The sequence below is a fragment of the Aspergillus nidulans genome, chromosome III, assembly GCF_000011425.1.
Source record: "Aspergillus nidulans FGSC A4 chromosome III".
NCBI classification, from domain to species: domain Eukaryota; kingdom Fungi; phylum Ascomycota; class Eurotiomycetes; order Eurotiales; family Aspergillaceae; genus Aspergillus; species Aspergillus nidulans.
In genome coordinates, this window is record NC_066259.1 from 2561276 (window position 1) to 2577227 (window position 15952).

The 15952-nt window shown below is 49.5% G+C and overlaps 5 protein-coding genes across 5 annotated transcripts, besides 1 other annotated feature; 3 read left to right on the forward strand and 2 right to left on the reverse strand.

The window, feature by feature from the left end:
- Nucleotides 1-15952: part of a sequence feature (contig 1.163 1..91924(-1)) that runs on past the window's edge.
- On the forward strand, nt 442-2470 carry ANIA_11138 (magnesium transporter CorA family protein; the record flags this gene model as incomplete). The annotated part of the gene is made up of 2 exons (XM_050611790.1): nt 442-1829; nt 1891-2470. The coding sequence occupies 2 exons, from the start codon at nt 442-444 to the stop codon at nt 2468-2470; spliced, it is 1968 nt and encodes a 655-aa protein (XP_050467775.1).
- ANIA_08842 (protein mid1) lies at nt 2786-5095 on the forward strand. Its single transcript, XM_677019.2, has 2 exons — nt 2786-4159; nt 4212-5095. Exons 1-2 carry the CDS (start codon nt 3019-3021, stop codon nt 4832-4834), a joined length of 1764 nt encoding a protein of 587 aa, XP_682111.1. The 5' UTR covers nt 2786-3018; the 3' UTR covers nt 4835-5095.
- On the reverse strand, nt 5270-6661 carry ANIA_08841 (splicing factor ESS-2 family protein; the record flags this gene model as incomplete). The annotated part of the gene is made up of 1 exon (XM_677018.1): nt 5270-6661. One exon carries the CDS (start codon nt 6659-6661, stop codon nt 5270-5272), a length of 1392 nt encoding a protein of 463 aa, XP_682110.1.
- On the forward strand, nt 7491-8873 carry ANIA_08840 (uncharacterized protein; the record flags this gene model as incomplete). Its single annotated transcript, XM_050611791.1, is given in 3 exon segments — nt 7491-7719; nt 8558-8725; nt 8737-8873. The coding sequence occupies 3 exon segments, from the start codon at nt 7491-7493 to the stop codon at nt 8871-8873; spliced, it is 534 nt and encodes a 177-aa protein (XP_050467776.1).
- Nucleotides 9453-11943, reverse strand: ANIA_08839 (uncharacterized protein; the record flags this gene model as incomplete). Its single annotated transcript, XM_677016.1, has 2 exons — nt 9453-11377; nt 11463-11943. 2 exons carry the CDS (start codon nt 11941-11943, stop codon nt 9453-9455), a joined length of 2406 nt encoding a protein of 801 aa, XP_682108.1.

Consider the following 15952-nt stretch of genomic DNA (forward strand, 5'->3'; position numbering starts at 1 on the left):
AGAATTTGCGTCGAGGGAGTAAGTGAAGAAATCTCCCCGCTGCAATCACGGAGCGCAAGCGCTCCTATTTGCCCTACTCAGTCAAGTTGGCGGGCCTTCGCTACTCCCAGTCATCCTTCTTGCACCCTCTCCTGGGCCCCAAGTTCAGGGTCTTCTGCGGGGGAGACACCAGGCCCCCCTAACTAGGCTGTCATAAACACATCGAATCTGGCACACGGTCGCCCATCGGTAATGCCAGGCCCTTGCGAGGGGTCTGGCTAATGGATGGAGGAGCAACGTTTCTCGGGACTAGTTAACCCATCCTCGTTATTGTGATTGGACACGACACGCCGATACTCGAGACATCTCGGTGACATTGACCGTTTGAAATCATACTGTGCAGGCTCAGAAGCGGCCTTCCCGACTACATACCAGTTTACTCCACTAGCGAATTGCACGAAAATGTCCGAGTCCGCAAAGTCGGAGAAGTTCATGGATCTCACCAGGTTCAGCACACCGGTGCCTGAACTGGATGACCATCGGTTCCAATTAGATAATCAACATCGCATGGAAGCGACACTGGATGTGACTTTGAGCCGTCAAAATACTGCGCAGCAAGGGATAGCAGAAGTACCCCAGCGCCCCGACCTACTTCAAGTCCAGGATGCCTACAGAGATTCTGGACCGTTTTTGCGGGACTTCGAACAGGCTATTCTGGACGATGATCGGTCGGCGAATGACGTGAATGCTGTGGGACGCCGAGTATCTGTCGATCCCACTGGGAATGCGCGCCACGGTCGGACATATAGCCGTACTCATCAGGATATTGGTAACAGATCACGAGAGAGTTCCGTTTCGGCTCGATCCTCGTCGCCGCCAAATTCCGTCGACGCCTTTGCAGATCCTCGTCGCCGAGAGCGCGCAAATACTTTGGAGAGCCATGGGCCCCCAGATTTGGAGGCCATTCTTCAGCGCACGGTTTCAGGCGGTACCAGACGACCGACTTTCAGCAACGCCAGTGTTATTCGACCTCAACCAGGTGACCTGGATTCTCCAGAGGATACGTGCGTGCCGCACTTCGAAGAACCTGGAAGAATTCCAGTGATCGACTACGAGGAATTGGAGGAATTCGTAGCTTTGAATCAGAAGACAAAGCCTTCCAGCAATCAGCGCAAACATAGTCTGAGTTCGCAGGACAGATACTCGCGGGCTTTCCGCGACCTTCGCCCAAGCACCGAAATCGCTACGGGGGTGGATGAGAAGCACTCCTCAAGCGCCGAGGTTTCCTTTGATGACTCAACGCCGTCCAAGTTCAATGACAAAATCTTCAACCAAGCAAACGAGAAGGAGTTGCTGGACAAGCTGAAGAATGAGAATGAGCCGACTCGCTTTGGCTTCTTTTCTTCCGAATCACAGAGCACCGTACATGCGGCGGAATTAGGGGATCTTGTCCTTCCTGGGGACAGTTTCCGAGATCTTTTTCAACTTGGACCCGAAGGCGGTGTTTGGTGGCTGGACGTTCTGAATCCCACCGAGGCTGAAGTGAGCGCAATTTCAAGGGCGTTCTCCATTCACCCTTTGACAACAGAAGATATTTTAACCCAGGAGTCACGTGAGAAAGTTGAACTCTTCAAGCAATACTATTTCGTCTGTTTCCGAACGTTCTATCAACTCGACAAGACGAGCGAGCAGTTCATGGAGCCTGTGAACTTCTATATGGTCGTCTTCCGCGATGGTGTTTTGTCGTTCTCATTTACCGAGAATCCCCACGCCGCAAATGTCCGAAAAAGAATTGGGAAGCTCCGTGACTATGTATCGCTCAGCAGCGATTGGATCTGTTATGCTATGATGTAGGTTGCTCTCCCGCTTTCTGCTGGTTGCAAGCAGAGACTTGGTGCTAATGGTCTAAAGCGATGACATTGTAGATAGTTTTGGTCCCGTTATCCGGGAGATTGAGGTTGAAACCGAAGCCATCGAAGACCTCGTGTTTATTGCGCGCATGGATGACTTCGAATCATTCTTACCTCGCATTGGGAATTTGCGGAAAAAGGTAATGAGCTTGATGCGTCTCTTGGGAGGCAAAGCCGACGTTATTCGTGGGTTCTCCAAGCGCTGCAACGAGCAGTACTCAGTGACGCCTCGGGGCGACATTGGACTTTACCTTGGTGATATCCAGGACCACGTTGTGACCATGATGTCTAATCTAGCACATTTCGAGAAGATGCTCAGTCGCTCCCATACAAACTACCTTGCTCAGTTGAATGTGACAAATCTGGTTCTAGGTAACCATGCCAACAAGGTCTTGAGCAAGGTGACACTTATCGCTACCATACTCGTCCCCATGAACCTCATCTGCGGTCTGTTTGGCATGAACGTTCATGTTCCCGGGCAAGACGTACCAGGATACGGATGGTTTTTCGGCATCATCGGGGTCCTTGCTGCGGTTGTTATTATTAGTGGCCTGGCTGCTCGGTTTTACAAGCTTGTATGAGACCGGCCGTTCGCAAAATACGCATTGGTTCATGTTGACTTGGTATATACAATCCGTTCTTATGTTTATATTCTGGCAATTGAGTTGAGACATCCAGTCTGTACCATCAATCTAGCTACTCTTTGGACACTATACCACATGCCAAAAAAAATGACTTCGATATTTGTATTGTTCGTACTAGCCCAATACTGCTGTACTATATTTGGAAACACAGGGTGTGGCGGTGTAGTAATATAATCTGTAACAGTGGCAGAGCGCCAGGCAGAAAGAATGCATATCGTCTCCAATTGACCAGATTATTACCTTCCCGCAGTCAGGTATGGTAGCTACCCCATTCAATGCAATATGATATTGCACCTCAGCCTGACAGTTAGGAGTCAAAAGCTGCTACTGCCCGAACTTTGCGTATGACTCGACTTACTCTCCTTCACCTCCGCCCTTTACGTATCGGCTGCCCCGTCATGCGTCAACAGTGTTGCTATCTTTCAGCCGTTTGACGATCTCTGGTTACCGACGGTCCAACGCTGGATCGGAGCACTTGACCTCCCATGCAACGGCAAAACGCGCCCGCACAGTCTCGCTTTGGTGCGAGAGTGAGCGTCACTATCCTCCTTGCGGTACTCATATCCGCATTTGCTACCGGCACAGACCTTGGACCTCTTACTTCGGACTACGGACAAGGCCGTCTACTCGCCAAAGATGATACCCTTGGTGGCTTCCCTTACCTTCTTGGCTCTTTCAGCGGCCTGGGCATAGATCGTGAGGGGGATAGAGCGCGTGAACCGCAGGGCTTGGATATTCTCAACCGGGCTTCTGACGACCGGCGGTCTCTCGGGAACAACCGGTTCGGAGAGAGCGAGATCTTGATGGGTGAGCTTCAGCAATGGTTGTTTGTGCCAGATTCCACGGCTGGCAACAGCTCCGATGCTCAGAGCGACAACATCTCGAAGCGCGCTAGTACTGCAGTTTACGTATCCCTCACGATTTGCTCTGCGCCAATTCTTAATGAGTCTATTTCGAACACTGCCCAGGCATTACCTCAGCTGGCTGTTTATGTTTCGACTTCTGACTCCCTTCAGGACCCAGGTCCGCATCATAAGAGCGATAGTGGTCAAACTGTTTATCACTCTTCAGAGGGATACATGAGTGCGACTGTAAGTGCTACATCTGAGGTGTACATTGCTGTAGCTGCGCCGAGTAATGGGAACTTCTCTGGATCCTATTCTTATCAGCTAGCGGTCTCCACGGAAGATTTCTTTCACAACGTTGATGACCGGGCTGCTCTGCTTTCCTTTAATGATTCCGGCTCGGAAACGGCACTTCTGACTACTGTTAGTCCTGCCGATGAGATTCTCACCGAGGAGCAGCGAAAACAATGGGAGAACAACACCACTGTTTACAAATTATTTGTTAATAACGCGAATAGCACCATTGGATCTGGCTTGTCCCGTTCCTATTGCGCCCTTGCCCAACATTCGCAGGCTAGTAATGGCCATAATGTCGAAGCAAGTATGTCAAGGCGCAAGAGTGATGACAGTACATTCCAAGAGCAGTTCTATGTCACCGGCTTGAACCGCAGCTCAACATATGTGGGCATATTAGCGATGGGCAACACGACTGAGTTCGGGAACGGAATAGTCGGTGGAGGAGGAAAAGTTTGGAAGGCGAAGAAGTTCTCAACGAAATCAGGTAGATATCCACTTCTATGGCGATTTATAAGTATTCAGCTAACAGGAAAAAGACGGCAACTGCGACGTGATCTACGACCTTGACTTTTGCTCAGATGTCGCTCACTCAGTACCCTCTAACCCTTCAATGAACATGTCCGAGGTTCGCGCCAAATATGACAACTATGCCGCAAATCTTTACAGAAACTTCAATTTCTCCCTTCAACAAATCCAATGTAATACCTCCAACGAAACAATTTACTCAATGGCAGTCAGCTGCGACGACTGCGCGGCCGCTTACAAATCCTGGCTCTGCGCCGTCACCATTCCTCGCTGCGACGACTACTCCAGCACATCCAATAGGACTGCTGTCATGGTGCGTAATGCGGCGCAACCTTTCCCTAATGGCACCGAGATCACAAACCAGACCCTCCGCGATAGCCCGATCACCAATCGTCCTAGAAACAGCGGGCTGATTGATACGGAAATCAACCCCGGTCCATATAAGGAAGTGCTTCCCAATGTCAGTTTCTGCCATAACCTCGTGCGAAGCTGTCCTATGTCACTTGGGTTCTCATGTCCAAGCGGAAAGTACCTGACTTATTCTTATGATACCAGCGCTGCTCCAAGTGGACGAATATCAAATCCTTTGTGGGCTGTTATAATGGTTTATTTTACAATTGTGATGGTGTTTTAGTCCTTTTCAAACTCGTCTTCCAATCTGTTACGCGCTACGCCCTATGCATGGAAGTTCGATTTACTCTACATATACCCTTTCTGTTCGTATAGATACAATTCATGGATCACCCTGGGATGAATACTCATCTAAGAGTTTATGACTTTGATGTGCAAGGTGGCTATCGAAGTTCCGTGGAAACAATTGTCCGTTGCCTTGAACTACATGTCGATAATGTGCCTAAGCAGGATACTCTGCACAACAAACGCAAGGGTCGTGCTCTATAGACGCCACCGAGATACTGTAGGTTGCACGCATTGCATCATATCTGTGGTATAATAAAGTACTAGCTGTATGTAACGCTCATGAAGCCAAACATTGACCTTTGGTCATAGTACAAATAAGGACAACTACACGCTAAATTGCTGAACAAAATATAGACATAAGAATAGGACTTTATTTCTGTTTCCTCGACCTTGGAGTCCACATATTCTTCAGCACTGACGATGAAGAAGATGAAGTTGACATCTCCCGCCTAGGTGTACCCATTTTGGACAGCAACTTCTGCGCCGCCGGCGTGAGCGCCTTATTCACACCACCCAAGCCGGGTGTTGCCGAACCAGGGGTGCGGAGCCCGAAGTCCAGCCTGGGACTGCTGGCGAAGCGCGGCGTATCTGTGAGCGGCGTCTTAGTGGTTTTGGCGGCCTTCTCAGCACGCTTTGTCCGGGCTACGCGGTCTACCATGCGGTGATGGAGATCTTCCCGACGGCGGTTTTGTTTGATTTCGAAAGGGTTAGGCGTTGTGTCGCTGGTGCCTAGGATACGGAGGTCGTCGAATTCAGATCGGGACTCGGGCTCATCCTCGTCGACGAATGCGTACCCATTCACTCGAGGTGTTTCGCCGCCAGTATATTCTGCTTCTGTTTCTGTCTGGCGAGGCCTGCCAGCGATGGCATCTTGGATGGCCGAAATTGATGGAGATGGCGGTAGAGCTTTGCTAGCTTCTGAGGGACTTTCTTCTGGCAGTCTAGTATTTCGGTAAATGACTCGCTTTGGTCCAGCACGGGAAGCAGCTTCGGCTTTTTGCTGTATGGTTTCATACGAGTCCTCGACGGATGACGGAAGGAACATCAGCGAGTTCTCCGCCTGGGTTTTCCACGCATCTGGTTTGGCAGGTCGAGCATCCAAATTCGTCTTTATGGCGATTTGCCGATCTGGGTTACCACCTTGAGCTTCAATGCGCTTAGTTTCTCGCTGGCGATGCGCGATCTGCCTTGCAGTTGGGATCTTATTTCCACTCCACAACCAAGCATGTTTCTCCCTGCGCTTGGTGTTTTGCTTATCCAACAGCTTATTGAAGGACTCGTTATCCTCACTGGTATATTTCGCTTGGAACTCAAGAAGGCCCATTTTCGAGACATCCGGCCCCATTTCCTCTTGCGTATCCGTGGCTGCTGTAGTCGCCGAAACGGTGGTCATAGGTGTCTCCCCACCCCAGCCCGCTGGGGTATCGCCAGGTACTCCCACACCCCTGAGGCCCGGTGTCATGCATCCTGAGCTAAAAAGAGGTGGCCGGGAACGTCCGGGAGTCACCCTCAAATCTCTAAGCTTCTTTCGTGAATTTGTGATCCATTCTTTATCTTTCGAGTCTAGCGCATCGAGATATTCTTGTTTCACTTGGGACTCTAATAAACCAGGAAAGTAGTCTCTGGCGATAATATGTGATAGGGCGTCGGTGTAAACGTCTTCGTCGAGAACGGTGGCCGGACGTTTAATGCGCTTCGGCGGAGGGGGGGGCATCAAGCTCGTCTCGCTATCACGTCTCGTAAGCGCTTGCGAGGGAGACATTTTGGGTATGTGTTATTCAAATCTTGATCAGTCCGAGAATATCAAGAGGACAAAAAATCGGTATTATAAGCATCTCGAGAGGACCGAGGAGGCCGTGGATTGAAAAGAGAATGAATGACGAAGTTGAAGCCACTGTGAAAGCGCGGCAGAATATTCCACTCAAGCGGTACCCCACAGGCGGTGAGATGTCGCTAGCTACTGTACTATAATACTACCAGCAATGGCCCATCACTAGCTACTATCCGTGACTTCCAGCCCACCCACACCGCTTCCCGCTGTGGGTGAGCCACACCGTAATTTCCAACCACAGCGTGATTGCCAAATTTCTATATTTTGACGATTCTAAACATTTCATTCACCCAACATGCTGAAAACCTCTAATTTTGATGAATCTTGCATGGTTGAGGCCTGCAAAGCCGCCTAAGCTGAAGAAAAACCCAATATCACCTTGATTGCACGTGAATATGGCGTTCCTTGTCGGACACTACAAAACCGCGTTAGGAAGGGCAGCCAGCCTTGTACAGCTTGGAAACTAGTCAATAAGGCACTTGAGAGGTATCAGGAGGAAGCCTTGATACACTAGATAACCTTTATGCGTGATATCAACATGCCAGTGACACCTAGGCTACTAGAGGAATAGGTAAATCGGGCACTTAAACGTGCTGGTAAGCCTGACCAACAGGTTAGCAAGATATGGGCATATCACTTTGAGAGACGGCTCCCAAGGCACCTCAACCTAGGCCCGGTGAAGCAAGAGGCAAAGGAATCAAAGCATATCCTGGCTGAGGATGCAGGGTTGTTAGCACACTGGTATAATCAGCTAGCAAATATGGTCAAAGATACACCAGCCCGGCTGGTATATAACTTTGATGAATATGGCTTCCAGCCTGGCAAAGGAAAATCAAGGAAAGTGATTAGTTCAAAAGGTACTCCTAATTTTGCTGAATCTGAGAAGGGTAAGAATATTACAGCTATTAAATACATAGCTGCAGATAGCTGGGTAATAGACCTATTCTTTATCTTTAAAGGCGACGGCATCTTCATGGAATCTTGGTTTGGTAAGAGTGAGGCTTTATTACTATATATGGTAATAGCTACTTCACCTAATAGCTGGATTTCAGATAAACTAGCCCTTCAATGGCTTCAATATTTTATTGAGGCAACAAATAAGCATACAAAAAGGGGAGAGAAACAGATTCTTATATTTGATAGTCATGGCTTATACCTTACCATTAAATTCTTGCAAAGATGCAAAGATAATAGCATTATACCCTTTGGATTCCTTCCTCATACAACTCATCTTTGTCAGCCATTGGATGGGAAGCTATTTCTAAGTTATAAATAATACTTCCACAAATTAATAATAATCTATCTTACTGGGCCGGCGAGCCAGTTAGGAAATCAGAATTCCTATAAGTAATCAGTCCGGTACAGGAGAAAGCCTTTAACCAACAAATTATCTGTAGAGCCTTCAAAGATCATGGCATCTGGCCAGTTGAAGTAGAAGTAAGATAGTCGACAATCTTACTATCCAAGCATGGGAACAAATCCCAGATATCTACATGCCTGATTTGTCAACACCCTCTCTGCCACTAACAGCTATATTATCATCTAGTATTAATATCTTGCCTCCAAGGACAATTCAGGACCTTGAGAAGAACTAGGCAAAGATATATAAACATGCAGATCTTCTTACACCAAAGCTACAACAGAACCTTCAACAGATATTTGAACATAATCAAATTACCGCTGAGCACCTTACTATGGCAAATAAAATAATTAGTCAAATCAGGGCTGCCCAAGCTCCCCTACAGCACCAACCAACTAAATAACATGTTAAGCTACTCAGTCAGGATGGCATACTAAAAGTGTGTAATGCAAATTGATCAATTGCAGCTAATAAGGAGGCTGTTGCAGAGGAGAAGGGGTTACAAAGACAGTGGAAGAAGGTGCATGATAAGAAACCACCACCAGCATCTATACAGGAGAATAAGGTATCAAATGAATTGTTAAAGGCAGCAGAGGAGAATAGTGAGGTTTTTTTCTTAGATAGCCAGGCAATACGTTGAGAATAGCTTCAAATATAGAAAATTGGCAATTACGCTGTGGTTGGAAATTACGGTGTGGCTCACCCACAGCGGGAAGCGGTGTGGGTGGGCTGGAAGTCACGGATACTAGTCCACCACCTCATTCAAGACTTTGTGCCTGCTAACGAAAAGGAAAGTAATGAAAAAAATCATGATAAAAAGTCATAGAGCACATTTGATCGGAGTGCACATGACCATTCTGGGTTTGACCACTCGCGGAAACAGGAATACAAAAAGTGACCAATGCATTACTCCAATGACTCTATGTATAATGAAGCAGATCCAGTCCCGAAGCTAACGCTAGCAAAACCAAACAGAGAAATAGAACCAGAATGATAGATATGGATGTCCCTATACAGCCCTTTTCCGGTCCGCCCATGCCCAAGAATAACAGTGTACAATACCCCCCTTCGTGTTTGAACCTTCTTGGAAACAGCGCCTGAGAAATGCCATATTGAATGCAACGAAAAAGTAATCATGAACGACCGCATGAAAGAGACATGGAAAAATTTCATCGCAAAAAATTGTTGTGTGGTGCAAGGGAGTATGGTGATTCATAAAGTCGTGGAGAAGATCTATGACCAGTTGTTGGAATTCGAGAATATCCTTGGGCCGAAGAACTTCATGGACCGAAGGCGAACAGAGCGAATTGTGAGATCAGATATGCGGCCAGTGGGTCAGGCGACGCCCAACAGAGACGCCACCTAAGAGGTCGCAGGTGACGGAAGAGTTGGCGATGGAAAGAGAGAATAGGATGTCGTGCGACCTTTCTTCCTCAGCGCGCTTTTCGAAGGAAGCTGAGGCCTCATGGTGTTGTTCACTGTGGGAGCAGCCTCCACTTCGGAGGTAGACTTTGCGCGGTCGTGGGGATAGATACCAGTCAGCTTGATGGGCTCGTGGCTGCCGTTGCCATCCGGCCGAGACATGATTTGCGTCTCGATTTCGCGTGCTAGGCTTTTAGTCTGCCGGTGGTTGGATGAGCGAAAGGAATCGTGCCCAAGCTCGGCCTGCTCACCAGAAAGCCCCGGGTCCGAAGAGGAAAAGTCGCGGCTACTTGCAAGGCTATGTACCAACTCGGGTACACTCGTGGTCGAGACAGATGACCGATGCTTCCGCACGATCGAAGCTGCACGGGATAGGATCAAGCTCTCCTGAGAGTTATATTTGCTAATGGGTGAGAAGCTGCTCCGAGGAGAAACGGGCTGGTCTATAGCCTGGAATCCACTTTGTGAATAATAAGAAAAGTGTCGATCTGATTCTCCATCGGCAGCGAGAAAGTCCTCGTACAGCGTGTCCGGAGAGATGTGTTTACTCAGAGCTCCTGACAACGCCGAAGAACTAACTGGTTGGAAAAAGTCCCCATCCTTCTCACCTTCACAGCCGGCACTTGACGGCGTTATGGCCAGGCGCGAGCTTGGCACTGACTGCGAAGAGCTAGGATCTAAGTCGGGAGTCGACACAAACGGCGTGCTGAGGTATCTTGGGTTGGCCGAAGAGACGGACGTATTCGGTGACAAAGCAGCCGAACTGGAAGTGGTAATACTGACCCCGACATTATCTCCTCGCGATAATTCAAAGGAAGAGCGGGCCCAGTCGAAATCGGAATTTGACTCAGCTGCGTGTTCATAGCAGTAGTCGATATCGTCATCCCAGGACTCGTAAATCGTTTCGTGGATAGTTTTATGAACAGAGGACTGTCTTCGGAGTGTCGACTGAGTGCGTTGGTCGTCGACCGAGGTGGTCTCTCGGTCTGCAAGATACTGAGGAAGAGTAGGGGAACCCAGTGCCTCAGTGAACTTCTTCGAGAGCTCCTTCGCCACGTCGATGGACAAGCGAGATTTTGGGGCTACAATGGCTTTGGGTGAAACCTGACTTCCAAGAGACGCTGGGTATTCTGAATGCCGAGACTCGGGGCTATCATGCCAATGCGTTGCCTCATCTTCCTCAGGAACATCGTCCAACTCGGAAGTCGGGCTCGCCATTGCTGAAGTAGATCTTACTTCGATACCGTCACTGTCCAGGCCAGCGGTAATAGCATGGCCTATGTTCGGATGCATCATAGCCTCAACGTGGTGACTCATTGGAGAAGTGCTGTGTACCAAGTCGTCATCCGCGTCGAAGGCATGCCCCGGGTGCTGTTGCCGAGAGTCCAAGTCTAGGATTTCATCGATTACTCGAGGCGAAGGCTCTGGGATTTCAGGAGAAGAAGCCAATCTAGGCGAAGAAGCACGCGGTGGTGAGGATGCAACATCTCCCCGCTGATGCCTTGCTACGGGCCGCGAGAAATTCTCGAAAACCCGGGACTCTCGCAGAGGCCGGTACTCTAATACTTGAGGGCTGATAGATTTTGCACCCGGGGAGCGCGGTGGGCTAGCAGGGGATTGGCCATTATTGTCGTGCTGGGGGAGGCATTGAGAGAGATCCTCCGTTGAAGGGCTTCGCATATGGATATCCTCTGCTCGGATACCCTTCAAATTTGCGACAGGCTTTTGAGAAGCCCTGATGGCGGAAAATTCCGTCACCAATTCATTCTCACGGGTTTTGCCCAACGCCTCGAACTGGGCCGGACTGGTGTGAGTCAAGTGATGGAAGTCGAAAGGATCCGAAATCATGCGCTTCATGTGCTCATCTATATGATGCCAATAAGAGACCGGTTATTCCAAGGCACAATTGCTTCTCTCGCGAGGTTCCTGGGGTTTGGGGGAGACACTTACGGTTGTCGTTCGACCGGGATTTGCGGCGACCAAAGTCAAAGCGGGACTTATCGCGCTCCGCATCATCTTCTTCATTTAAAGATCCAACCATGTTGACCTTGCTCCCTTGACGGCGCAGAATGCGGCTTCCACGTAAAAAGAGTGACTTGGTTGCACTTTCATGCCGGTCGTGACGCACTCCAGTTGTAGAGGGCGTCCGGTCCTCGGGTGCCAAGGGCAATGGGCCGTTCTCGTTGGAAGTCATTGATGAGGCCTGTGAGCGACGAGAAGATGTAACAGAGGGAGTGGATGTTGTGGTATTGCTTCGAGAACGGCCACTGAAGACGGACAATCTTTTAGGGCTCTGGGTGTGAGCAGTCGACCTTGACCGCATATGAACTGAATGTTCGGGCGTGTCACTGGATGCTCCGGTCGAAGGACGGTCGAGATCCTGCGCCATTTGGCGAGGGGCTGAAACAGAGAAGTGAGGGTTCAATGGCATGGTGGAACAACGTCGGTACCACGCAGCACGCACACGAAGTCCGAACGGACAGGGACAACTTGAATGTTTTCTTGAGAGCTGGGAGGATTCTCGTGGGCAAGGTCGACTTTCAATAAGGACGTTTACGCCTTGGATGAGGTTGACCGGGCCCTGGCCTGGACCATGGTAAGAGGATCAAATGAGACAATGGAATTGTCAGGGGGAACTAAGTATAGTAGTAGAGAGTATAGAGGATAGGAAAACAAAAATAGGGACAAGAGGATAATCGAAACTGGAGTGTGAAGCTGAAGGAACGGAACGACGATTGTCACAGACGCAGCGAGCGCAGAAGTCTGGATCAGAAACAATTGGAATTGGGGGGAGGGAGCGCACTAATAGTGGAGCGTCGGCAGTGGGCTGGGATGTATACTCCGTGTTTTGAATGAGTGAAGATGGTGAGAGCTCAGGGATAATGAAATGTGATGAGACGGAGAAGAGAAAGATGATTGTGGGAAAAGGAAAGGAGGGACAGAAAGAAAGTGGGATATTCCACGATAAAGAGCGTTCGTGAGGGAATATCGTTGGGATAATAATAATAATCTGCTCGAGAGGCAGGGAAAATAAAACTCCTGTAGCCCAGCCTATAATAATAAATAATAGACCGTGCCAATTTCTTTATTCTTAGTGCTAAGGTATGATGTGCGGAAGGAAATATCTGAGAGTCGCCGAGGCTCCTTATGGAGGACACCAGCCTCTGTCAACCACCGCTGGCACCTCATATACTTCCCTTACTACAGAGTTTGCGATTCTAACAGAATCACATTTATTACACCCTTGCCAGCGCCACAGATTCTCTTCCCGACCGTACTTGGGAGGGAAGGTCAGGGACACGCGACGAGCAAACTCCTGCATAAGACATACATGATGATAGTCTCAGGCGTCAAGGGGAACACACCGATGCCATGCGTACGGCGCAGGGACCGCGAGAAACAGGAGCAATACGGCATACGGTCCGACGTTGGTCGACTATTTGACAATTATTAGAGATTATCACCAAGTTCCACGGTAACAACGGCGTGCCCCGTCAGTTCAGCGCCGATCGATCGGATCCCACCTATCTATCTATCTATCGAGATAGCTGGTCGACCCAACCTCTAAAAAAGAAAAATGAGAACGGCAGGGATGTGATGTGGGAATCCGGCCCCAGCCTCACTTGCGAATAGGCTAGCAAGAACGGCGTTGTTTTCCCCTGGCGGGCGCGGGCTGGAAGTGGCTGGCCGGTGCATCGCGCGTCTGCTCCGCTGGTGCCTGGAAAGCTCAGAGAAGACGATCTCGTTCCAGACACGTTTTGCATCCCACTGTGACTGACAACCGAGTGTGGCAGGAATCAGCGGTGGGCTCTTGCCCCGACTGGATCGCGTTCCCAGGAACGTCGGAAACGGAAAAAGCACGTTCTTTGGGTCGAAATGAATATAGCGAGGTCGACCGAAGCGGGAAGCAGCGCACGAAGCTAGGAAGGAGCGAGTTAGTCCAGTTTTGAGTAGCGAGGAGGATGCATCGAAAGCCCATGGAACCCCCTTCATGCTGTGTCACACTAGGCGAGGTACCTGGTTCTGATTCCTAGCTCGTTACAGCTTTTCAGCGTCGAACTCCTGGCTGCTACTGACATTCCCCAGGTCGTCGACAAACGGTTGAACAGTGAGCAGAGAGCAGAGAGCCGTGAAACTGAAACCCGAGGCCTGACATAACTAAGGAACACAACTCCGAGATGTCAATAGAAAGTCAATCCAGGCACCTCAACGCTCTCCCCACATGCTTCTGCCCCCTGAGTGGCTGCCCAAGCAATCCTTTCCTACGGTCTAGGACCGCGGGCGAAGGATGGTCGCGTCGCATCCTTCTTTCAGTAACTCCGCTACCGTTTTGATTTTGTTATGATTGACGAGCATCTGAGAAACCAATATATACCGAGTGGATCAGTTATGACCGTTCATTAGACAACGATAACCAGATTTGGCCATTGTTTGAGGGAGCCTCAAAGGGTGGCAGGCAGAATCGGGCTGGGCATTTCAGGGCCCGTGGGATGAAGAGCGTTGTCCACTGTCCACTTCCACCCGTCCAGTGCCGTCACAGAAATAGAACACGAGGCTTCACGACGAACCTCAGCATCCTGGAGACAGACGCATGCAGGATGACGCAGTACCACAATTCAAGCTGGAAGATCACACCGCCAGTACCTGCATCCAGCACGAGTGGCTTTTGAGACCTGTCATCCAGCTGCATCTCAAGCTACCATTGCTTTTTCTCTCTCTTCGTGCCATTCCGCTGGGTTTTTGCAGAGACGGTCGATAGATTCCGACAACCGACGCGATAGTCGATACTACTTGATGGTGCAGTAGTAGCTTCTAGGACTAGTGGAATGTCAGACTGTCGCTTCAGACTCGGCCTCGGCCGGGGTTTGGTCGAAATTCCCTCGTTGATCCACTCCCATTTTAGTCTCTGGCTCCATTGTGATGGGGCGAGGTCTGGAGTCGGGCATGACAAACATGTCTGTCCTCAGTTCTCTGGAGCCGTGTGCAGCTGCACGACTGCGTTCAGGCCACAAGACGTAGAACTTGAAGCGACATGACCGCGCGGTCCTACAGGAACGGCACAAGCTACAACCAACCGCTAGCCGACAGGATGCCTAGGCTCATCGCCTGTAGCACAAGGATGGATATGGTTTCTTCCCCAGCTTTCACAAGGAATCCCCTTCTATCTCGGTATAACAACCCTGTTGACAGGGACTGTTACGTCCGTCGTTCAAGGATGTCTGCTCTATTTGAGCAAAGCAGTTGGTTCACCAATCACAGCAGACGAGTATGACATGGCTTTAGACGAGGCGATCTTATGCCCGAAAAAGATCTCGATCTCGCTTCCTGAATCCCTCAGTTCTCCATCCTAATCGCTCGGTGCCTGCAAGTCCATCAGATTTGACCACAATATATCATTCGATGAACCATTCAGCACGAATTCACCCCATTCGGAACACGGAGTTACAGGGTAGTTTGTTTTGCAAAGCCCCTGGTAGACCAAACAGTAAAACCACACCAATGTCTCAGATTTGAACTTTAATCGTGCCATTGCCCGTCTTTCTCGGCGAAAAAGATCGAAATGGCTTGAACCCAAATGATAACTCAGCAGCTTATTGCGTATAGAATATCAGTGCCAGATATCTTCGGAGTAATCTACTAAACGTCGAAGGCGAGGTGGGGTCTTCTACTCTCCAGGCTGGGTATCGCTATCCTACATTATAGAATAGGCTTACCTTCCAAGTAGTAGTTGGTTTGTTGAGGTTGAATAGTACCAGAGTACATAAGCGACTCGGGGATATTGGAATCGCAACAATTGCCTAGGTCAGCGACATAACAGTATCTTTGATCAAGAACTCCATGGACTTGCCCTCCAATGTATGCAGGCTAGCGAGAAGTTTTAGTGTGAATGCATCCTTCCCAACGCCAAGTACTCATCGTATGGGATCAGAAAATGCAAGCTCAAAGAAATGTAAACTACATAGTGGTAAGCGAATTAAAAGAACAGAGCAAGACCAATCATTCATCATCGCCATCCTTCATCTCTGTATCCTCCTTTTCACTAAACAACCCAGCATCATCATGATCATCTCCTTCAGCGGGGGGAGGAACCTCATCTTCTTCCTCATCGTCATCCGCGATCCGCCTAGTCACTTTCGCCCTCCGCCGCTGTACAATATCCTCCTCCTCCTCGTCGTCATAATCCCCTGCCGTCGGCGTAGCGGCAGCAGGAGCAGCAGCAGATTCTTCCTCGTCATCTGAATCAACAACCATCTCGGAGCTCTTATACTTGTTCGACGACTTGCCGCTACCAGAAGTAGCACCCCTTGATCGCCGCTCCAACCGCCTCCTCTTTTTCGGAGCACCCTCCTCCTTGCCACTATCATCGGGCTCAGAGCTATGCGCTGTCCCGCGTCGCCCTCATCGTCATTAATGAAGTCATCCTCACGGCGCTGCTTTAG